The following is a 25,144-nucleotide window of genomic DNA, read 5'->3' as shown; positions in this document are numbered from 1 at the left end:
GGGATAATAGTAGGAATAAGAACTGCAGAAGGCCCATTGGCCCATACGAGGAAGCTCCTATTATAACCACCGAATGAGAAGGGGAATGAGTAATAGGAATAAGAAGAGGATAGCAAGGGAACGTAAGAGAAAACAATGAACAGAAAAAAGAGAGAGAAAGAAAAGGAAAGAGAAAGAAAGATAAATGGAAGGGTGAGCTTATGTTAGGTCACGTTTGTTAGAAAGATTAGAGCATCCGAGTATATACTGTGAAAGGGAAGAGTCCACAGCAACAAAGCCAGGACTCAAGTTCATGTTGGGTACGTTGTGTATTAGAACCGATTCAACAAGATGGCGTCTGTGTAGAGTAGAGGCAGGAAAGATTATTTTGGAGGAAGACCAATCAATAGGATGATTAGAATCCCTCATATGACAGAAGAAAGCATTGTTAGTGTCTGCAGACTTAACATTTCTCTTGTGTTCTTTAAGTCTGTCATTAAGAGTACAGCCAGTTTCGCCAAAGTATTGGAGAGGACAAGACGAACATGATATAGAGTAGACACCGGCAGCATTAGAAGCAGGAGGAGCAGTATGAACTAGATTGCTACGAAGTGTGTTAGTTTGTTGAAAAGCGAGCTTTATGTCAAGAGGACAAAAGGTATTAGTAAAAGTTTTGAGTTCAGATATGAAGGGAAAGCATAGTACAGTGCTACTATTGTTGGAAGCAGGTTTAGATTGAGTGAAATTTCGTTTAGCTTGAGATGGAGGGTTGCCAGGGAGCCTCCGGGTCTCACCCAGAAACTGACGTTTCATTACATTCAACGCTGATTTTCTGGGGGGGTGGGGCGAGGGGGAGACCCCATCATTTCGCCTGAGCTACTTACCCAAAGAAAAAACGAGGGACTAACCTGGGAGGCAGTCGCCACTCGCATACCAACCTGAAAGCGAAGCAACAGGCCGCAACTGCCGACCAAAAGCGACACACGCCCAGCTAGGGCCAGGAACATTATCCTGGCGAGTGCTCGCTAGGCAAGCACAGGTCACAAAGCCCCAGCCAAGAGACGACGCATCCATAAAAACATTGAGCGAGGGCTCAGGTAGGCACCGAGGCACTGAACCCTGAAAACCTGAAGAGGTAGCCGACGAAACAACAACCGACACAAGGCCCCCTGAAGGCAGAACCCAGCAATCGCGAGAGAGGCAGAAGGGACATCCCTGAAGGAACCAGATCAGACAACATAGCCAAACTCGTCCCGGCAGGTAGACCAACACAGCAAAGTTCAGGCTCCCGCACAAAACCGTCGAGCAACCGCCGAGTGACTTGAGAGCACCCCAGAAACAGTTGAAGGCAAGACTGAAGCTGAAGCAGAGACTCCAGAGGGAGAGACAAGGAAGCGGTCTGAGAGTCCAACACAAGACCCAACCAAGTCCGAACATGAGAGGGAACCAGATGGGACTTCCTCCAGTTCACTAGGAACCCAAACCCGGTGAGCTGGGAAAGCACCAAATCCCTTGCAAGCAGACACGCGGACCGGCTGGGAGCCTACACCAACCAGTCGTCGAGGTAGGCCAGCACCCAAACCCCTAACATACGCAGACGGGCCACCACGACCCAGGTAAAGCGTGTAAACACGAGAAGAGCCAGATCCCACCCGAATGGGAAGCAACAAAAGCGATAACTGAGATGCCCCACAAGAAAATCGAGCCAGTCCCTGAACCCCAGATGAATTGGGATGTGCCAATACGCGACCCGGAGGGCCAGGGGCACCAAGCAAGCGCCCGGCTCCAAAAGCAGCTGGACCTGGGATAGACTAGTCATCTGAAAGGAAGGGCAAGAAACCCAGGGGTTCAGACGTGACAAGTCCAGAATGAACCGCAGGTCCACACAGTCCCGTTTCGCGGACTGGGAACAGAGAGGAAGCCCATCCGATGGATGTCATCGTTTCAACAATGCCCAAGCACAGCCACTCCAAGATGACTCGACAGAGTGCAGGAAAGGTGGCCTGCCACTAGCCCTGAACTCCCCCGAAGGAGAAGGAGCCACTTAACACCCCCCCCCCATTGCCCCATCAATGGGGCGAGCCGCGAAAAGGCCGACACCCCTTGCAAGAACCCGACTTACACACAGAGCGATCACCACACCGATCAGACGAAGACAGGTCCGAAGGTGGCGCCAGCTCGAAAACTGGCACCACCGGCCTAACATGACGAGAGGAACCCCGAGCCTTGGCTCCACCTCTCCGGGAACCCCCTCCCCCCCCTCGGGCCTCCCGGAGAACCAACAAGTCCAACATCGGACAGCAACTAAAAGAGGCTGCCTGCAAGTACTGTAGAAACTCCCTAATGCGGGATCCACCAATTCGGAAAACGCCCTAATCCAGCAAAAATCGTGGCCAGATAAAGTTATCTCCCTATCCGGCCAAACTGTTTATAGAAGCCAGATTGGCGGATATTAGGCCGGATCAGCGTATAATGACAGGGAGTTTGATACCTAAAAATCTCTCCAAAACCAAGGGTCTACTTGCCACCGAATATAAAATGTGAACCTTTACCACTAAGAGATAAGCCCGGCCTAACACTCTTTGTACACCACCACCAGGAAGAGAGGGAGTCATGAAGGGGAGGGAGAGAGTCATGAAGGGAGGGAGGGAGTCATGAAGGGGAGGGAGGGAGTCATGAAGGGAGGGAGGGAGTCATGAAGGAGAGGGAGGGAGTCATGAAGGGAGGGAGGGAGTCATGAAGGGGAGGGAGGGAGTCATGAAGGGAGGGAGTCATGAAGGGAGGGAGGGAGTCATGAAGGGGAGGGAGGGAGTCATGAAGGGGAGGGAGGGAGTCATGAAGGGGAGGGAGGGAGTCATGAAGGGAGGGAGGGAGTCATGAAGGGAGGGAGGGAGTCATGAAGGGGAGGGAGGGAGTCATGAAGGGGAGGGAGGGAGTCATGAAGGGGAGGGAGTCATGAAGGGAGGGAGTCATGAAGGGGAGGGAGGGAGTCATGAAGGGGAGGGAGGGAGTCATGAAGGGGGAGGGAGTCATGAAGGGAGGGAGGGAGTCATGAAGGGAGGGAGGGAGTCATGAAGGGGAGGGAGGGAGTCATGAAGGGGAGGGAGGGAGTCATGAAGGGGAGGGAGGGAGTCATGAAGGGGAGGGAGGGAGTCATGAAGGGGAGGGAGGGAGTCATGAAGGGAGGGAGGGAGTCATGAAGGGGAGGGAGGGAGTCATGAAGGGGAGGGAGGGAGTCATGAAGGGAGGGAGTCATGAAGGGGAGGGAGGGAGTCATGAAGGGAGGGAGGGAGTCATGAAGGGAGGGAGTCATGAAGGGGAGGGAGGGAGTCATGAAGGGAGGGAGGGAGTCATGAAGGGGAGGGAGGGAGTCATGAAGGGGAGGGAGGGAGTCATGAAGGGGAGGGAGGGAGTCATGAAGGGGAGGGAGGGAGTCATGAAGGGGAGGGAGTCATGAAGGGGAGGGAGGGAGTCATGAAGGGAGGGAGAGAGTCATGAAGGGAGGGAGGGAGTCATGAAGGGAGGGAGGGAGTCATGAAGGGGAGGGAGGGAGTCATGAAGGGGAGGGAGGGAGTCATGAAGGGGAGGGAGGGAGTCATGAAGGGGAGGGAGGGAGTCATGAAGGGAGGGAGGGAGTCATGAAGGGGAGGGAGGGAGTCATGAAGGGAGGGAGAGAGTCATGAAGGGAGGGAGGGAGTCATGAAGGGAGGGAGGGAGTCATGAAGGGGAGGGAGGGAGTCATGAAGGGGAGGGAGGGAGTCATGAAGGGGAGGGAGGGAGTCATGAAGGGGAGGGAGGGAGTCATGAAGGGAGGGAGGGAGTCATGAAGGGGAGGGAGGGAGTCATGAAGGGGAGGGAGGGAGTCATGAAGGGGAGGGAGTCATGAAGGGGAGGGAGGGAGTCATGAAGGGGAGGGAGGGAGTCATGAAGGGGAGGGAGGGAGTCATGAAGGGAGGGAGGGAGTCATGAAGGGGAGGGAGGGAGTCATGAAGGGGAGGGAGGGAGTCATGAAGGGAGGGAGTCATGAAGGGGAGGGAGGGAGTCATGAAGGGAGGGAGGGAGTCATGAAGGGGAGGGAGGGAGTCATGAAGGGGAGGGAGGGAGTCATGAAGGGGAGGGAGGGAGTCATGAAGGGGAGGGAGGGAGTCATGAAGGGGAGGGAGGGAGTCATGAAGGGGAGGGAGGGAGTCATGAAGGGGAGGGAGGGAGTCATGAAGGGGAGGGAGTCATGAAGGGGAGGGAGGGAGTCATGAAGGGGAGGGAGGGAGTCATGAAGGGGAGGGAGGGAGTCATGAAGGGGAGGGAGGGAGTCATGAAGGGAGGGAGGGAGTCATGAAGGGAGGGAGGGAGTCATGAAGGGAGGGAGGGAGTCATGAAGGGGAGGGAGGGAGTCATGAAGGGGAGGGAGGGAGTCATGAAGGGGAGGGAGGGAGTCATGAAGGGGAGGGAGGGAGTCATGAAGGGAGGGAGGGAGTCATGAAGGGGAGGGAGGGAGTCATGAAGGGGAGGGAGGGAGTCATGAAGGGAGGGAGGGAGTCATGAAGGGGAGGGAGGGAGTCATGAAGGGGAGGGAGGGAGTCATGAAGGGGAGGGAGGGAGTCATGAAGGGGAGGGAGGGAGTCATGAAGGGAGGGCAGGAGTCATGAAGGGAGGGAGGGAGTCATGAAGGGAGGGAGAGAGTCATGAAGGGAGGGAGGGAGTCATGAAGGGGAGGGAGGGAGTCATGAAGGGAGGGAGGGAGTCATGAAGGGGAGGGAGGGAGTCATGAAGGGGAGGGAGAGAGTCATGAAGGGAGGGAGGGAGTCATGAAGGGAGGGAGGGAGTCGTGAAGGGGAGGGCAGGAGTCATGAAGGGGAGGGAGGGAGTCATGAAGGGGAGGGAGGGAGTCATGAAGGGGAGGGAGGGAGTCATGAAGGGGAGGGAGGGAGTCATGAAGGGGAGGGCAGGAGTCATGAAGGGGAGGGAGGGAGTCATGAAGGGGAGGGAGGGAGTCATGAAGGGAGGGAGTCATGAAGGGAGGGCAGGAGTCATGAAGGGAGGGCAGGAGTCATGAAGGGGAGGGAGGGAGTCATGAAGGGGAGGGAGGGAGTCATGAAGGGAGGGCAGGAGTCATGAAGGGAGGGAGGGAGTCATGAAGGGAGGGAGAGAGTCATGAAGGGAGGGAGGGAGTCATGAAGGGGAGGGAGAGAGTCATGAAGGGAGGGAGGGAGTCATGAAGGGAGGGAGGGAGTCATGAAGGGGAGGGAGGAGTCATGAAGGGGAGGGAGAGAGTCATGAAGGGAGGGAGTCATGAAGGGAGGGAGGGAGTCATGGAGGGGAGGGAGGGAGTCATGAAGGGAGGGAGGGAGTCATGAAGGGAGGGAGGGAGTCATGAAGGGAGGGAGGGAGTCATGAAGGGAAGAGAGGGAGTCATGAAGGGAGGGCAGGAGTCATGAAGGGAGGGCAGGAGTCATGAAGGGGAGGGAGAGAGTCATGAAGGGAGGGAGGGAGTCATGAAGGGAGGGCAGGAGTCATGAAGGGAGGGAGTCATGAAGGGAGGGCAGGAGTCATGAAGGGAGGGCAGGAGTCATGAAGGGGAGGGAGAGAGTCATGAAGGGGGTCATGAAGGGAGGGCAGGAGTCATGAAGGGAGGGCAGGAGTCATGAAGAGAGGGCAGGAGTCATGAAGGGGAGGGAGGGAGTCATGAAGGGAGGGCAGGAGTCATGAAGAGAGGGCAGGAGTCATGAAGGGGAGGGAGGGAGTCATGAAGGGGAGGGAGGGAGTCACCCCTCACTGCTGTTCTTCCTCCCACACTCACTTCCTCACCCCCTCTCCCCACATCCCATACACTCTTTGCTCCACTGGTCACATAGCCTGCCTGCCTTCCTCCCTCTCTGCCTGCCTCCCTACATCCCAGTCTCTCCCTCCCTCCCTGCCTACCTACCTCCTTCCCTCCCTGCCTACCTACCTCCTTCCCTCCCTGCCTACCTCCCTCCCTCCCTCTCTCCCTGCCTGTCTGCCTGCCTGCCTGCCTCCCTCCCTCCCTGCCTGCCTGTCTCCCTGTCTCCCTGCCTGCCTCCCTCCCTCCCTCCCCCTGCCTGCCTGCCTCCCTCCCTCCCTCCCCCTGCCTGCCTCCCTCCCTTCCACCCTACCTGCCTGCCTTTCCCTCCCCCCTGCCTGCATGCCTTTTCCTCTCTCACTACCTGCCCCCTCCCTCCCCCTTGTCTGTCTGCCTGCCGGCCTACCTGCCTGCCTGCATCCCTCCCTTCCACCCTGCCTGCCTGCCTTTCCCTCTCTCACTCCCTGCCCCCTCCCTCCCCCTTGCCTGCCTGCCTGCCTGCCTGCCTGCCTGCCTGCCTGCCTGCCTGCCTCCCACCCTGCCTGCCTTTACCTCCCCACACCCTGTACTGTCAAAAAGTACGTTAATCCAGAAAACGTGCTAATCCGGCTGAGCATCCTTCCCGTATAGTCCGGATTAGCGGGTTTATGCAGTTCTGCCCAACCACAGACTCTGCAAACAGTAAAGGACAAAAAGGTGAAGAAAACCTAAGAGCCAAGGCCCAAGCAGATTCGAAGGAGGAAGCAAGAACCACCTGCTGACACACGAGACTCGAAGCGAAAAAGACACACCGCATTCCGCAGGATCGTCGCAAACAGCATAAAAAAATGCATTGCCGAGATCCAGGCACAAGACCCAGGAACAGCCCCAAGCACTTCCACATCTTCAAGCCAATCCGAGGATAGCTTCAAGAGGAAAAAGAACTGCAAGACCATAGACAACAGGCCACGAGCGTGCAAGTCCTCAGCAACTAGTGCAGCTGAAAGGGAGGGAACCTGCACGTGGAGCTGCACTACACCAATATTCTGAGGAAGGGCAGGGGTAAAAAAGCATGCACTGAGGTGCTCAAACTTGCCCCCCCCCCCTCCCCCGAGGTAAACCTGGACCACCATTAGCGCCTCGCGCCATTCTAGCGTGCGGTAATGACAGAAAGTATGGCAAGCCTCCAACAAAAACAAGGGCAACTCGCTAGCCAGGACGACTCCAGAACCTCATAACGAACCCGGTAAAGAGATGAAGACCCAAACCTGAATGAAGACGGATTCATGATGGAGGCAGAATCCGGGTCCTGGAGGAGGTAAGCTGCAATGGCCTCCTGCACCTCATGAGGCGGGATGCGGGAAGCCGATAACCTCTGAAAGTATGGGACCAATGGACCCGAAGGGACACCAAACCCGAAGAGGAATTGACACAAAAACAACTTGTACGCAGAGGAGGGGGGGAAGAAAACCCCACTCCTAGTAACAACAAGCCCCGCTCCAAGGTTAAAAAAATACTAAGGAATCCAATAGGGCCCCAAAGCCCCCAAGTCAACCCCTCCCCAGCCCCGGGAACTTCCACATCAGGACCCGGGGCTGAGTCGTCCTCCAAAGCCCCAGCCTGAAAAGAAAAACCGGAGCAGCCAGAAAGGCAGGAAGGAATGGGAACCACTGGTCAGACCCAGATGCCACAGCATAAAGAACCGACTCAAATGCCTCCATTGCCAGCCCGGAAGGGGCATCCTCCAAGACTGTCCAAGTCTCAAAACCAGCTAAACCCTGCTCCGACCCCGAAGCCCTTAGACACTTCGGAGCCGGAAGCAGGGTGGAGGGGAGGGGGGGGACCAGAATGAACCACAGTAGGAGAAGGACGAGGGGGCGTGGACAGAACCATTGTCGGGGTGACTACCTCCCCCAAGTACAGGGGTACCTCAGTTTAAGAGTTTAATCCGTTCCTGGAGACGACTTGTAACCCGAAAACTCGTAAACCGAAGCTAATTTCCCAAAAAGAAATAATGTGAAACGGATTAATCCAGTCCTGACTACCCAAAAACCTCACTTCAAACTAAACTTTATACCTAATTCATTGAAATCTACACTACAAAACTATGTTCAAGTTATTACTTACCCTTGCTGATGACTGCTGTTGGCATATGGAAGATGGTGAGGAGGGGAAGGAGGAAAGATGTTACTGTTTGGAAGGGAAGTCCCCTTCCATTATAACATCAGGCAGTGAGGACTTCTCTGGCGTGCACACTCTGGCACATTTTGCCTGCATACCACCTGGACCTGCTTATGGCTCACTGCTTGCTTGTCGTACTAAGAATCTGTCTAAAGACACTTGTTTTCCCTACATTTTAACACTTGTCTGTAGTAAGACATCACATTGTCATTTAAAAGATCAATGCAATGGCCTGCTACAGCTTTATCTGGGCGAGTTTTTTCAACAAAACTTTGCAGTTCTTCCCATACTTCACACATTTTCTTAATGAGGAAGGAACATCCTCTAATCACAAATATTTTCTTAGGTTGAACCTTACCACTGGCTTTCTTGGGACCCATTGCGAGATATATAATAACATTTATGTTCAAATGGCCAAATATCCAACAAAACACTGTAAATCCTGGTGAAGAATTGAGGCGAGATAGTAACTGGCCGCGAGGCACTGGTAAACTGAGCGGCGATTGCCGTGCCACCACACGCTAGTCGGCCCGTACGTGTATCAACACCCTCGTATCCTGAGGCAACCCTCGTATCCCGATACAAATTTTCCGAGCAAATCCTGCTCGTAACTAAAAATAACTTGTAACTAAAGAAACTCGTAACCAGGGGCGCTTGTAAGCTGAGGTACCACTGTACGGGTCTCTATAACCAAAACGGGGCAGCCATCAAAAGAGCGCATTGCAGCAACCTAAACTGTGCATGCAATGTCCTGAGTTGCCTGCACCCAAATAGAATCATCAGTGGACTGGGTGAACTGAGTCACAAACAAGTTACAAAACTTGCAGAACTCTGGGTCGAAGGTGTCACCAACCCAACAGGCAGCACGACGGAGGCAAACACGGTGAGAGTCACCCAGAGACAAGAAGACAGAGCAACCCCCTCAAACTTGCACAAAGCGAGAGGGAACCCCAGGGGTCGCATCTATTAGACCCAAGTGCCCCACGGGGATTCCCAGGGCCCTTAGACTAGTATCACTAAGGGAAGCCCAGGCAGGGTACTGCGAACTACCGACACCCAAGTCTACCAAGAAAACCACTAAATGCTAAACCCTCGGGACATGTCCACTCACGGGGAACTAGTGGAGGTACCACTAAGACTCAATGGTAATAACCAAACACAAGGGGCAACCCCCCACCAGGCTGGGAAACAAAAGAAAAATCCCGCAAGAGGACAACGTACCCAGGCGGAACAGAGCCGGCCGCTATGAGAGGTGATAATTAGCTGTGCAGTTCCAGTGCAAACTACCCCTTCCCAAAGGCAACCAAGGGTGCAGAAAACACCCCAGCACACTAAGGGTGGCAGATCACCGAGCAGCAAAAGACCAAGCAGAGGTAGATCCCAAGGTGACTTGTAGAAGGTGGCTCTAAGTCCCAAGGGCAGTACTTACTCTTGGCTCACACACCACCAAAAAACAGCACCACACCATAAGGCACAGAGCTAGAGAACAAATATGGAGCCAGAGTCACACGACCGTTGCCTATCACATCAGCTTGCAAACTGGGGTCTGGGGCTCCCCTTTCCCCCTTCTTGGGAGGGGTGGACCTGCGCAGACAGTGGCGCGGCACATGGTGACGTCATGCTCGTTTACTCGTTTTCATTTAGGGAGTTCTGTCAACTCAATTGACTTTCAGTAGCAGTTTTAACCAGAATAGGGGTTTGTTTTGGGGCGCTTACCTTTTGGGTGCCTGATCCGGTCGATGGCAGACATAGAATGCTCCAAACCAAATGTGCATTGCTCCTCGTGCCTCTCTGAGGGGGCCAGGTTCTGGCTTGTGGTCTCTGGTAGGCCTAAGTACTCCATTCTGAGTACTTTTTACATACTTTTTGAGTAGCATTTTGACTGATGCCAAAGTCAAATATATATCCATATCAGCCTGGATTGCTCCGAGATGCCAAAGGGTCTTCCCCAAAAATATGCCCAGATATAAAATGGTAAGAGGGGAAAAGTTTTTGCACACCGCAGTTAGCCACAAAAGCAATACAGAGTCGTCGAGCAGGTGCAGAGGTTGCGCTGCTACAACGCAGTGGTCGGATGTGAAACTACATAAGCCTCTCATGAGTTGAGGCGCCGCTTGGGGCCGGACAGCAAACGAATAGATGGAATAAACGAAAGATTGAGGTCCGGCAGTTAGGTTGGGGGAGTGTAACATCCCAGAGCTGGGTAAATATTCTGACAAATATCCTAGAGCTTGGTTAATATTCTGACAAACATCCCAGAGCTGGGTTAATATTCTGACGAACATCCCAGAGCTGGGTTAATATTCTGAATAACATCCCACAGCTAGATTAACATTCTGAGAAACATCTGAGATATGGGTTAATTTGCTGACAAACATCGCAGAGGACAGAACTTCAGTACAGTATTGAGCAAACAAACTTTTGAACATGAACAGAGATGCCAAACACAATCCCAGGAATTGGGAACCTCCCTGATGAACATGTACAGAGAAGGATGACAAAGACAATCCATGGAATTAGGAACGTCCCTGATGAAGAGATTAAAACTTTCTTTACATTCTTTACAAAGGTTAAGAACAAGTAGGAGAGAAGACTCGGGTATACAAAGTTTAAAAATAAAGAGTATAAGGGTGTTGGATATATCCAACATCGAATACAGCATTGTTGTATTCTCATTACTTATTACTAACCATATTAATATTGTAGTAAGTAAAATTAACAACTCGTAGAATTCTCCTGTACTAATAATTCATCTGTGCATTAGGCTAGAATTCTTCCGTCATCTGACGCCAGTATTACGTCAGATTTCTTTACAGTAAAACACATTATATACAATTTGTGTGAGAATTAAATACGATTCTCCATAATTAAAGCATTCTGTATGACAACTGATTGCAGACGAATTGTTCTCTAACTAAAAAGCCGAATAGAGCTTTAGAATCAAAACGTTTACCTCGCGATAGAGGTAGCGTCATCAATGAATGCTATGGGGAGACATTAATTCCTCTCCCTTGTATCTTTACTATTCTTAAATAGTTAAATAATAATATTCCGTTCCTCTAAATAATAAACCCGTCCAGTCTTTAGAGTTTCAAGCGCGAATGCGAGAAATATTAATGTTCATGCCAATAATTTGTGTAATGAACGTGGACTCGGCGTGGGGGGAGGGACGCGACGCCATGCTAGTGTCGGTGAGGCGCTCTGGAAGCGTACACGTGGGAAACCGAAGAGAGGCAGACCTGCGCTTACCATACTCACAAAAGACGCCATTGTCCAGCAAATAGGACACGTGTGTCTATCCACAGATGAAAGCCGCCACTGTGAGGCGTGAACGACCTTGCAGATAATATCTTCAACTAGTGCTGGTGTTAAATAAGGGACCCCTAGACTTGGTTCCTGACGACACGTGATCAGTCAACTTGAGACGTACAAATCCAGGATAAGCTCACCTGAATTTGAGATACGTAATTACGGCAATCTTAATACTTACACAGTGCCCACAGTTAAGTACTTTTATTTGATGCATCATTTATAAGTGTATTAATGGTAGGGTGATTGCACGTCACGCGGCAAGACAACACCTAATACCAGGTGATTAGAATTCTATCTGTAGATATCTATAGTCTTGAATATGTATTGAGTAGTTAAATCAATTGCTACTGGTAGTCATTTATCTTGCAGCTCGAGAGACGAATTCCTCATGCTGCCTTCCCCATGCTAACCGTGTCATACGTCGGTGTACCAGACTTGGAGATTAAGAGGACTACCAGGGTTATCTAAAGGAATCTATTACCAGCTAAGGCTTATTTCCTTTTATTCATAACTCTGCAATTTGATACATTCAGAATGAACAACATAATGTGTGATTTACTGTAACTCATTATTATGCTCATATTCATGTTCTTCTTTGTATGAATAATATTATATTCAACATTAATTATAGGATTAGATTATTATTAATAGAATTAGTGAACGAACCACACTGATTCCTGGACGTACTGACCTCCAGTAATAACCCCCCAATGTAGGTGTTTCAGGTTTGGTTTTAATAATACAGCCCATTAATTATTCTTATGATCATACTTTCTAGTCATATCCATAGTCACCGGTTTTCTCTAGAATTTTATCTAATGATCTGAAATTCTCCGTTTCCCTCTTTACTTTAAAAGCGGGTGGTCCTTCGTAATTTAATTTACTACTTTAATTATTAATTAATCAGAATCAAACCCAAATATCCCACATTATGGTCCTTATCGAACCGGATAGGCATTAAATTTATAATTTAAATATTAACCATTAATAACTAATCCTTGTGTGATAGAAGCTAGACTAACTATTTAATTGTGTCAACTAACATTGTAACACATCAGTTAGCCTAGATCACACTAACATATTGCTACTTTTACCTCATGTATAAAGTGGCTTTAGTGGGTCATAGCCAATTACCCACAACACTTAGACCTATACCTCACACCGAGGTGAGAATCTTTAGGTCACCAGGAGCAACAGCTCACAACTTTTACAATAACACCACCCTAACACCTGCGTTAGAGTGGCCTCACCACCTAACCATCATATACTTAGGTGGTAATGACATCCACCCCACTCGTCATCCAGCCGAGGTGATCAAACACCTCAAAAACATAATTTCTTCTTTTAAGCTCATCAGTGAATCAGTAGTATTCACATTAGTGGAGCCTCGCCAACCAAGCCAAGATAATCGTTGGGGAGTAACTCCGGAATACTACCTGAGAGCTGCTAAGTATATAAATTTCAGGCTGAAAAAGCGAGTTAGATTGGATGCCACATATATACAATTTACAGCCAGACCTTACAGACAGAACTTGACTAGAGACGGTGTACATTTGTCAGGGGAATCTAGGTTGCATGTGGTTGACAAGTTAATTAACACCATCAACCATCACAAAGGGCTGTGGCTAGCAAGCCAAACTTAACTGTACATAATTGTTCACCTGTGTGTGCAAGAGCACTCTTATAAAACAAAAAACCCAAAAATACAGCACAACTATATTACCTTATTGCACACAATAATCTTTACCCATGTTATTAGGTAGAATTTAGGCTGAGATTGTGCTGAATTTGGTACAAGCCCAGACTAAATAATTTTATAGTTCTTAGTTAGGATTTATTACGACTAGATCTAAACTAGTCAGTGTTGTATATATTATATTATTTGTGCTGACCCTCTATAGGGTGGGATAAATTTTGAGATAACTCTGATTGGATTGTCTCCATAATATTTCTCTTGTATACATTATTTTGTGTATTGCTGGATTTTCTCCATTAACTCTGATGGTGATATAGATGAGCTAACCGGACGAGAACTAGTGGTGAGATTCAGACAGTACACAAAGTATCTAGCTATTTCGTGTTAGGTAGGTAAACCCATAGTCTATGCAAGTATATTAGGCTATTCCCATTGATATTGAAACCCACTGAATGAGTCAATATCCCAGTTACCTCAGTAATAAGTATTTACTGACCAATCAGCCTTTACCCAACAAGATGGATACGGCTACCAAAATGAAAAGGACCCTTGTTGGTCTGAAAGGTCATTTGACCCGACAGATTAATAAATGTCAAAATCTGTCACAACAGTCAACGGTTGATTACTTTGAATTAGAGGATTTATTACAAGTTGCTGAAAGCAAATTTGCTCATATTAAGCAACACATGAATTTGTATTTGACCGAACTGCAATCAACCTCTATAGAGAGTAGTGAACTTGATGAGGTTATAGATGAGTTAGCCCAGTATGAAGAAGATATTCGAGTTAAGCTTCTACCCTATAAGAAGCAAATTGCTAAAAACAAGCTGACAGTAACTTCCACTGTACGTACAGATCCTGAGGTTAAATTACCTCAAATCAACATACCCACATTCTCTGGTGATGAGAACGAAAGCTGGGATGATTTTTGGAGTAAGTTCGTAGATGCAGTAGACTCTAAAACTAACATTCCTCCAACCACTAAATTCACTTATTTACAAGGCCTGTTAAGAAAGGAAGCCTTGAAAGTAATCTCCAATATAACACTGACCAGTGATGGTTACGCATCAGCTGTACAATTGCTCCAAAGCAACTACGATAACAAGGAGAGAACTGTTACTGTCTTAGTTCAAAAATTGCTAGATTTACCCTCTGCCAATAATTCTGCAGAGTCTCTCCAAAATTTCAGACTAGAGTTAGAATCTTTACTCAAGGCCTTAAGCCTTAAAGTCCAAATACAGTCAGCCGAATGGATGACTAAAGTAGTTGTTAAACGAAAATTACCAAGAGAAACTTTAGATAAGTTGTGTACTATTTACAATACGACCTTTTTGACTCTGAAAGAAATCACAGAAGGTCTACATACCTTAGTCGAAAGACAAAGAGCCAATCAAGACGGGGAGAAAGATACAAACTCCTCTACTAACTCTCATCGTAGCTCAACTCAAGTTGACACTTCTATCAAACCTAAACAGACTTTAAATAAGTCTAATAAATTCACATCAAAAACCACGCTATCCACTGGGAAAAGAAGTGGAAATGTGGGTACCTATTCGGTGTCTCCTTCTGAGATAATCCATGACTTGTCTAATAAAGAGAACAAGTCAAACAAAGAGAGAAAGTGCCTGCTCTGCAATCAAGAGCATACTGCATACGAATGTTCAGTTTATCCTACTTATAATGCTAGGATTAAACGGTTACGGGAATTGCATAAATGCACTAGATGTATGGGTTCTCATGATCCCAAGAAATGTGCAGTACCACTACGTACTTGCAACCGTTGTAAACAGGGTGTACACCACTACGCCTTATGTAGGAAATCTCCTACACCAACTATGTCCACTGGAGAGAATTTTACTAATTCTACTGCAGTGCAATATTGTAAAGTACATCACGAAGTGAATGTGCTTGCTACTGAGTCAGGCAACAGTACTACCTTGCCTACTGCTCAGCTTAAATTAATAAATCGAAGATCTCAAATTACCAGTAGAGGTCTCTTTGACCAAGGTTCCCAAAAAACCTTTATCACACAACAGTTGGTAGATGATTTAAATTTAAAACCTACCAAAAGTGTGAAGTTAAACATTTCTGGTTTCCTATCAAATAGTGGGCCACGTGACTACAAAGTAGTCAAATTACTAGTTAGATTAGGATCCTCTGCCAGCCCAATTCATGCGGTGGTCGTAGATAAGATTCCTACGGACTTGCAAGTCACAGGATTAGCTCGTACTGCGAGACACCTTAAGCGAAACCACATGAGGCTAGCGGATCATAAAATAAATTCAGACTGTCTCACAGATATTGGGATATTAATAGGCGCGGATCATTATTACAAGTTTATCACTGGATGCACTAGGCAACATGGTATGAATTTGTTGTCGTCCGCAGGTGGCAAATTGCTCACAGGACCCGTGCTTTTCAGACAAGGTCCAGCGCCCACAAACCAACAAACCAATAATGTAATTGTGGCGTGACTAGGCTTAGAGCAGTCACCCCTACGCTTCAGGGAAATAGCCGAGGACATTGAGTCTGACCCACCAATACATCGTTTGTGGGATTTAGATACGTTAGGCATCATCCCTGAGCAACCAAGTCCTGATGATACATGGACTTACCAGCAATATCTGGATACGGTTGTCTACTCAAATAAACAATACTGGGTAAGACTTCCATGGAAGTTAGATCATCCCCAACTTCCAGTGAATTATTTTATGGCAGCCTCACAATTGCGGTCTCAATTAACACGACTGCAGAAGCAGCCAGAAAAATTAACCATGTATCACCAACTTATCCAACAACAACTTAACAATAAGTTCATTGAAGTTGTTGAACACGATGACCGAAAAACAGGTCATTATTTACCACACCATGCGGTGGTGAAAGACTCGCTGACAACACCTATTCGTATTGTCTTTAATTGCAGTGCTAAAGTAAAGCCTAATAGTGTGTCTCTAAATGAATGTCTCCAAACGGGACCTAGCCTATCACAAAGGCTACATGACGTATTGTTGCGATTTCGCACAGGCATTTTTGCCTACACTGCTGACATCAGCAAGGCCTTTCTCCGAGTAGGATTGCAGGAGGAAGATCGTGACTACACAAAATTCCTCTGGTACAAGGATCCACTGGATCCTAACAGTGAAATAATCACCTATCGGTTCGCCTCTGTATTATTTGGTGCTACATCCTCACCGTTTCTTTTGCAAGCAACATTAGACACGCATTTGAGGAAATCAGACAGCCCTTATAAGGCAACCATTAGCGACAACTTATATGTCGACAATTTCCAGGGGACAACTAATAATCAAGCTGATCTGGTAGAAATCTACCATGAGGCTAACCGTGAACTGTTAGGAGCTAATATGCCTCTACAGTCATGGACCTCAAATAATAAGCTACTTAACCAGTTAATTGAGAAGGAATTTCCCGATTATCAGGTACCCAGTAGCTTAAAGGTTCTAGGCGTGGAATGGAACACCAACACTGACGAAATGAATGTCAAGTCAGTGCAAACTGATAACTCAACCCTTACCATGAGAACACTGCTCTCATTTGTCAGTCAACCATTTGACCCTTTAGGCCTACTTAGTCCTATATTAATAAGGGGCAAACTCCTAATGCAGGAGTGCTGGCAACAACATATGGGGTGGGATAATCCGTTACCAAGTGAGTTACAAGCCAAATGGCAAATACTCTCAACGGATTTTAATCAGCTAGGTGTTTTGAAATTTCCATGTAATGCCTCGGGACCAAACTTACCCACCAATTTGGACGTTTTTTGCGATGCCTCAGGCAAAGCATATGGCGCAGTAGCCTATTTAGTTAACAGTGATCAATTCAATTTTACTCGCATCAAAAGCAAGAGTTGCTCCCATCAAAAAGAGATCCTTACCTCAGATGGAGTTGACTGCATTGCTAGTGGGAGTAAGATTGGCCCATTGCCTGGCGAAGACACTCAGTAATATCCACTTTGGTGAGATTGTAGTGTGGTCTGACAACTGAGGCAGTCTTACAATGGGTAAGAAACAATAACAACAAAACCCCTTACGTCAGTAATCGCGTCAGGGAGATTCATGATTTATCCGCAGGTTATAAGTTTAGACATGTCCCTACTAAGGACAATCCTGCAGATTATTTGTCAAGAGGATTGACATTAAAACAACTTGTCAAATCTTCGCTGTGGTTCAATGGACCTTCATGGCTTGTTGGTGGTCAGTGGCCCAAACAAAAGTCATAAGTCATCGTGACCAATATCACCACTCCCATGAAGGACCCAGAGCCTCAGCGAACATTAGCCATTAATCCTCATCATTATTCTAATTTAAGCAAATTGTTACGAGTGACTGCACACGTGTTTGATTTCCTCTCTAAAATAGGAATACGACACAAATTCCCCAATCCTGTTCATTATTGGATTAAACGGGCGCAGCAAGAGACTTACGGAAGCAATTTGAGAATCTTCCGGATAAACTCACTAAATCTCTGGGCATCTGGTACGATGTCAACACTCATAACATACTACGATGTGGAGGACGTTTGCTACATGCAAAGATTGACTTAGACACTAAGAACCCAATCCTTTTACCTCGCCACCACATCATAACTAAACTTTTTGTCTTACATCACCATCAATATGGTACCCTACATGGTGGAGTTTTAGATACTCTCACCGATCTTAGACAAAAGTACTGGCTTCCTCAAGGTCGTCAGACTGTTAAGACCATTATTAAATCTTGTGTAATCTGTAAGAGATACGACGCTAGAGTCTGTCCTTACCCAGGACCTCCTCCACTCCCAGAAGAGCGAGTAGTTCATCTTCGTCCATTCGAAACCACTGGAGTAGATTATACAGGAGCCTTACTCCTCACTGGTAACCCAGATAATATACCAGTAAAGGCGTACATTTGTCTCTTTACCTGTGCTACAACCAGAGGCATACACTTAGAGGTCACCCCAGACATGAGTGCTGAAGCTTTCATTCAAGCTTTCCGCAGATTTGCTGCCCGTCGATCATGTCCTAGATTAATGATATCAGACAACGGGTCTAATTTTGTAGCGGGAGAAAGTTGTTTGCGAGAAGTCTGGAACCACCCTGAAGTGCAATCAGTCTTACAAAGAAGACAATGTCACTGGAAATTCATAGCACCAAGAGCCCCTTGGCAAGGTGGGTTCTATGAGCGAATGGTAGGCACAGTCAAAAGATGTCTAAGGAAAACGTTACACCGACAAAAGGTCAGTTACTCAGAACTCCAAACTATTGTTGTGGAAATCGAGGCGCGAGTCAATAACCGCCCGATCACCTACCTATCTGATGATTACACCCAGAGAGAACCACTGAGCCCCTCTCACTTGATCCATGGAGGTCTACTGAGCCCTCTCATCCCCTTAGCCGAAGAGGACCCTGTAGACCCGTCCCATGTGACCAGAGGAGACTTGGTGGAAAGCTACCAGCATCTTTCTAGAGTTATCAACAGGTGGAATGAGGTGTGGACTCGAGAATACCTCACAGCTCTACGAGAATACCACTACGGAGCTTCGAGTCCTTACAATAAGGTACAATTAAAACCTGGAGACCTTGTACTAGTCGACAGTGATGGGCCAAGGTCCGAGTGGCCTATAGGAAAAATCGTCACCATCCACCCAGATCGACAAGGTGTCCTAAGAGTGGTTAAAGTCTTGTGCAAAGGCAACACTACTCTAAAAACTTTAGACAAGCTGGTTCCCCTAGAACTGACTGAACAAGAATATCAGTCAGATCCAGTTTCCCCAGTAATTTCAGAGGACAATGAATTTGTTCCTCCAAGCAACCGCCCCACTAGAGCTGCAGCTCAACAATGTAGGCGGAATTTACGAGCCTATTATAACTCTGAAGAAGAATAATTTCCTTCATTTCCAACTAAGAAAACTGTACTGATACTACGATGTGATACCATGTAACGAAACATTACACGTCACTATGACCCAAGATATCGCATCACTGTAGATTCTGTTAGTTTAAATTGGGAGAGTTGAATTTATAAATATTGTGTAGGCTACAAACAACATGTTTTAGTTGACATGTGAATAACAAGACTCAAATTCTTGTAAGTCCTTGATAAATCCGGGACGTTCGTTATGTGTGTACTAACATACTAACCTACTAATGTGTTAATCTTAATATCACTTCGGGATAGGTCAGTACAACACAGTACACTACGACCCTGGGAACCCCCCCCCCCCGGAGTTATGTTGGATATTTCCAACATCGAATACAGCATTGTTGTATTCTCATTACTTATTACTAACCATATTAATATTGTAGTAAGTAAAATTAACAACTCGTAGAATTCTCCTGTACTAATAATTCATCTGTGCATTAGGCTAGAATTCTTCCGTCATCTGACGCCAGTATTACGTCAGATTTCTTTACAGTAAAACACATTATATACAATTTGTGTGAGAATTAAATACGATTCTCCATAATTAAAGCATTCTGTATGACAACTGATTGCAGACGAATTGTTCTCTAACTAAAAAGCCGAATAGAGCTTTAGAATCAAAACGTTTACCTCGCGATAGAGGTAGCGTCATCAATGAATGCTATGGGGAGACATTAATTCCTCTCCCTTGTATCTTTACTATTCTTAAATAGTTAAATAATAATATTCCGTTCCTCTAAATAATAAACCCGTCCAGTCTTTAGAGTTTCAAGCGCGAATGCGAGAAATATTAATGTTCATGCCAATAATTTGTGTAATGAACGTGGACTCGGCGTGGGGGGAGGGACGCGACGCCATGCTAGTGTCGGTGAGGCGCTCTGGAAGCGTACACGTGGGAAACCGAAGAGAGGCAGACCTGCGCTTACCATACTCACAAAAGACGCCATTGTCCAGCAAATAGGACACGTGTGTCTATCCACAGATGAAAGCCGCCACTGTGAGGCCGTGAACGACCTTGCAGATAATATCTTCAACTAGTGCTGGTGTTAAATAAGGGACCCCTAGACTTGGTTCCTGACGACACGTGATCAGTCAACTTGAGACGTACAAATCCAGGATAAGCTCACCTGAATTTGAGATACGTAATTACGGCAATCTTAATACTTACACAGTGCCCACAGTTAAGTACTTTATTTGATGCATCATTTATAAGTGTATTAATGGTAGGGTGATTGCACGTCACGCGGCAAGACAACACCTAATACCAGGTGATTAGAATTCTATCTGTAGATATCTATAATCTTGAATATGTATTGAGTAGTTAAATCAATTGCTACTGGTAGTCATTTATCTTGCAGCTCGAGAGACGAATTCCTCATGCTGCCTTCCCCATGCTAACCGTGTCATACGTCGGTGTACCAGACTTGGAGATTAAGAGGACTACCAGGGTTATCTAAAGGAATCTATTACCAGCTAAGGCTTATTTCCTTTTATTCATAACTCTGCAATTTGATACATTCAGAATGAACAACATAATGTGTGATTTACTGTAACTCATTATTATGCTCATATTCATGTTCTTCTTTGTATGAATAATATTATATTCAACATTAATTAACATTAATTATAGGATTAGATTATTAATAGAATTAGTGAACGAACCACACTGATTCCTGGACGTACTGACCTCCAGTAATAACCCCCCAATGTAGGTGTTTGAGGTTTGGTTTTAATAATACAGCCCATTAATTATTCTTATGATCATACTTTCTAGTCATATCCATAGTCACCGGTTTTCTCTAGAATTTTATCTAATGATCTGAAATTCTCAGTTTCCCTCTTTACTTTAAAAGCGGGTGGTCCTTCGTAATTTAATTTACTACTTTAATTATTAATTAATCAGAATCAAACCCAAATATCCCACAAAGGGCATGAACTTGTAAGCCGTACCCTAGAGTACGAACTCACAAAACCAATCCTTTACTTCCTTACTTATAGTGTAGATATGTTACTTTAAAACAGGGATGTAGAACCAATGTGCATTTATAAACACTTCAAACCTTCAAACACAAGAGTAACAACGTGGGACCGGTACCATATTTTTTGAATTGGCAGAACTCGACAATCAAAGTACAGTACATGCATTACATTTATTAAAACACAGGAAATGGGACAATACACTACCAAGGAATAACATCTCGCTAACCATTAATGACAGTATTCCAGTCACAGAGATATAATGGAGGTAAATAACCCCACACAGTGAGGTGGACTCCTCACCAGCACACACCACACACCCGCAGCGTGTGAAGTCTCGCTCCTCCCTCTCTGTCCTCGTAGAGTGCTGGGACGGTACTCTCACGAAAACTTGTGGGAAAACTTAACACACACAATCATACACATTTACTAATGCTCAATTTAACATACTCTCACATTACTGGAGTGACAAGACACAGGAATACAAATGTTAAGAATAAAGAGAGACAAGACTCAGAAACACATATGTTACAAGTAAGGGGAGACAAGACTCAGGTACACAAAGGTTACGAGTAAGGGGAGACAGAAGACTCGGGTACACAAAGGTTATGAGAAAGAGCAGACAAGACTCAGGTACACAAAGGTTACAAGTAAGGGGAGACAAGACTCAGGTACACAAAGGTTACGAGTAAGGGGAGACAGAAGACTCGGGTACACAAAGGTTATGAGAAAGAGCAGACAAGACTCAGGTACACAAAGGTTACAAGTAAGGGGAGACAAGACTCAGGTACACAAAGGTTACGAGTAAGGGGAGACAGAAGACTCGGGTACACAAAGGTTATGAGTAAGGAGAGACAAGACTCAGGTATATTAATACACTCACCAACACACGTTAGCAACAACTGTTAAGAGCCACCAGTCCCTCATAATATCCACCCCACCCAGTATTAGAGTTATAGTATTCCATACTTATACCCTGTTTGGACTGGCTTATAACCCATTAATATGCAATACAGTATGTGTAGTTAAGTAGGCTGTACAGTGGAACCTCGAATGACGAATTTAATCCATTCTGGCACCGTGGTCGTCATGTGATACTGACGTCATTCAAAACGAAGTTCCCCACTGAAAATAATGTAAATAGAAATATTCCGTTCTACTACCGAAAATCATCAGTATGATATTCGATGTTATAAATAATGGAGTAGCCTACCTCACATACACTGAACAAACCCTTTATGACATTTTTCTTTCTTCAAATTTGTTCAATTTTGTTTTCTTTTTTTCTATTTTGTATATCAAAAAAGATTCATTCGGTGTTCAGTAGGTAGACTGCTCCATGTTTCTTAAATAAAAAAAAAATAAAAATAAAATAATAAAACAGTTGAAACACTTTGAAAAACGAACAAATGCCATAAAGGTTCATTCAGTGTTTGTCGGGTAGGTTGCTCCATTATGACAATCTTTCTGTGTTTCAAATGTGTTCCATTTGTTTTGTATTTTTCATTTATTTTTCAATAATGGAGCAGCCTACCCGCCAAACGCTGAACGAACTTATATGGCATTTGTCCATTTTTCAAAGTGTTTTAACTTTTTTTATCCTTTTTTTTTTATTTAAGAAACATGGAGCAGCCTACCTGACAAACAACAAACAAACCTTTTTGACATTTGTTCTTTTTTTTTAATTAATTTTGTTTTTTTCTACAAAAAAGTCAATGCTTTACAACATCCCAGCATCAATAGCATCATTAACCATTGAGCCGCTAAGGGTCATAATGGCTTCGACACCCACAGGCGCAACAAAAAAATAAATCCAAAAAATTATTTCGTCTTATAGAAGTGTTCATTTGTGTTCCATGGTCACAGAAAAAATAACAAAAAAATCATAGGTGGCATATTTTGGCCTACAATCGGGTGGGGAAATCTGGCAAAAAAGAAGCATTGACAGAGCAGTCGCCAGACGAGGTCTGCTCTGCCCGAGCTGTCAGGCGGGGTGTTGCCACAAAGATATTATTACCTAATTATTTCAATGACTCTGATTGATTTTTTCTTTGTTGTTTTGCAGTAATATTATTCAATAGTGTGTATTGTGATATATTTATATAATAAAATGTGTGAACCATCACTATACTCAAAATTATGGTGTGCATATTAGTGATTCAATTATTATGTTCATAAAACAATAAACAAATAGTTTTGCTGTTATTATACAATATACACAGGTTATATAAAGGTATCTGCATGTTTTACTCACCATAACGAACCACTAAGTTGGTACTGTGAGTCAAAATGCAGCGAGGAGTGACCGCCACACACCAGCCAGCCACTTGCTGCCACACTCTCCCTCAACAACACCTTACTTGCCCACATTGTCCTCCCACGCTACTGTTTTTGCATTTATTCACTATACACAGACTTTATTTATAAGTATTTACATGTTTTGTTCACCATAACTGTACATAAGCATGTATGGTGAGTAAAGACAATAAGACGTAGCTACTCGCACAGTCAGCTGGTGGCGGCCACCTTCACTGGTTTGAGGCCAGATGCACTAATATTTCTCCTCCAACAATACTGTTTGTGGTGTTATTACACTATATACACACATTATATATAAGTATCTACATCTTTTATTCACCATACCTGTACAATTAAGCTGGTATGGTGCCCAAAGACCATAGTGGCCACCAGTAAACAACAAGACATGTCTTGCAGACGACGCACCTCCCTCACCAAAATGGCGGCCCCGACATACTTCTATTGCTGTTATTACACTCTATACACACATTACATATAAGTATCTACATTTGTGTTCACCATAGTGAACCACTAAGCTGGTGTGGTAAGTCCAGTCAATAAAAGGTGGCCACACACAGTCAAAAGACGACGCCACAACCCTCCCTCCCTCAACATTACTCCTCCCACCATGGAGCACAGTGCTAAATGTCATCACAATCCTGCTATTATCAGAATCCTGGTCAGTTTGATCACAGTCAGGGGGGTCTTCTGTAATACTATCATCACTAAATAATAGCATGAACATATATATTATGGCATTTTTAGGCGATGCTGTGGTCACAAGCTGAACAGTGGTTCTGTGAGCTCATGCTGCATGCATCAGCCTTGGTGGCTCGCTCAGTACTGAAGCTCTCACACCCAGGAATGTTGGCCAGGATTTTTTTTCTAGGTGGTGTCTGTCAACTATCGGTCATGGCTGCACTATAGCTGCCCCCTATCCTGTGCGGGGTGTTTAAATTAAGGCACTAAACACTAAAACAGCTATTAATGTATAATGTTAAACAAAGAAAAATAATTTATTTACATCGTCGGAGGCGTCTGAGAATCTGCGAGAAGCAGCGCGACCCCACCATGTGGTGTTGACATTATTCAAACGAGCGCTCGCCTAACAAGACGAATTGTCGGCGATCGGGGTGTTTGTTAACCAAATTGCTCGCCATTTGAGGCGGTCGTCACTCGAGGTTCTACTGTAATGGATTTATAAGTGTTTCAGGTTCTCCAAACAACAGGGATCAACAAAAACTCCATGATTTGCTCATCATCAGCTCTACTGAACTGCCTGAAGAACAAGAATGTGAGAACTACTCTGGTGTAGCTCATCAACTGATTAGATCAGAGATAAACTTTAATGATACTTTTAAATCTATCAGAATAGATAAAAACAGTCACTAAAGCACCAGACAGGTAAGTTCACTAAACTAGCTTATCCCAATGATAAGTAAGATCTCATTCAATCAGCTATAAATATAAAACTAACCTTTATATTAATGAATGCCTTACCAAGCAGCGTTGATTCTCCTCTACAGACCGCATCATGTTCACAAACAAAACCTAAATCTTATCAAGCAGTGCTACACCAGGAATGGAACAATCATTGGTAAGAAAGAACAGGCAAAAGACGTGAAATAAAAAGTGTCCAACAATTATTGTCTTTCTTTGTTGATTGTAACATAACTGGAAGCCAGCAAACTTCCAATGTCATTGCTGAAACTAACACATGAGTGACCAAGCCTTACCTAGCCTAACCTTATTTAAATTTAGTTTTTTTATATTTTTATATCAATTAATATATGCTTCTTTTTTATATAATTGGCTTCAAATACATGTAATTTACCCTCTTATAACTATTACTACAATGACTTCAATTTTATAAAATGTAATAATTTTTTGAATGCTTAATTCGTCTAGTTATCAGATTCTTAGCTTACAATATTTGCAACTTACCCATTATCTGTTGATACTAACACTTCAATTTCCCAAAATGTT

The 25,144-nt window shown here is 45.4% G+C and overlaps 2 protein-coding genes across 2 annotated transcripts in view; one reads left to right on the top strand and one right to left on the bottom strand.

The window, feature by feature from the left end:
* The window catches only part of LOC138371392 (uncharacterized), a 238,065-nt gene that overhangs the window by 178,853 nt on the left and 34,068 nt on the right, over positions 1 to 25,144 (bottom strand). The gene's annotated exons all lie outside the window — the stretch shown is intronic.
* On the top strand, positions 13,484 to 24,550 carry LOC138371150 (uncharacterized). The gene is made up of 2 exons (XM_069335986.1): positions 13,484 to 14,510; positions 24,372 to 24,550. Exons 1-2 carry the CDS (start codon positions 13,484 to 13,486, stop codon positions 24,548 to 24,550), a joined length of 1,206 nt encoding a protein of 401 aa, XP_069192087.1.

This window comes from Procambarus clarkii, chromosome 35, assembly GCF_040958095.1.
Source record: "Procambarus clarkii isolate CNS0578487 chromosome 35, FALCON_Pclarkii_2.0, whole genome shotgun sequence".
Classification (NCBI taxonomy): Eukaryota; Metazoa; Arthropoda; class Malacostraca; order Decapoda; family Cambaridae; genus Procambarus; species Procambarus clarkii.
This window is presented reverse-complemented; position numbering and strand designations above follow the sequence as displayed.

What these genes read in the sequence shown, in the direction of transcription:
- LOC138371150 (XM_069335986.1), top strand. Translation starts at nt 13,484, where the DNA reads ATGGATACGGCTACCAAAATGAAAAGGACCCTTGTTGGTCTGAAAGGT. An exon ending in GAAAAGAAGTGGAAATGTGG is followed by an intron (nt 14,511 to 24,371) that starts GTACCTATTCGG and finishes TAAGTGTTTCAG; the next exon opens with GTTCTCCAAACAACAGGGAT.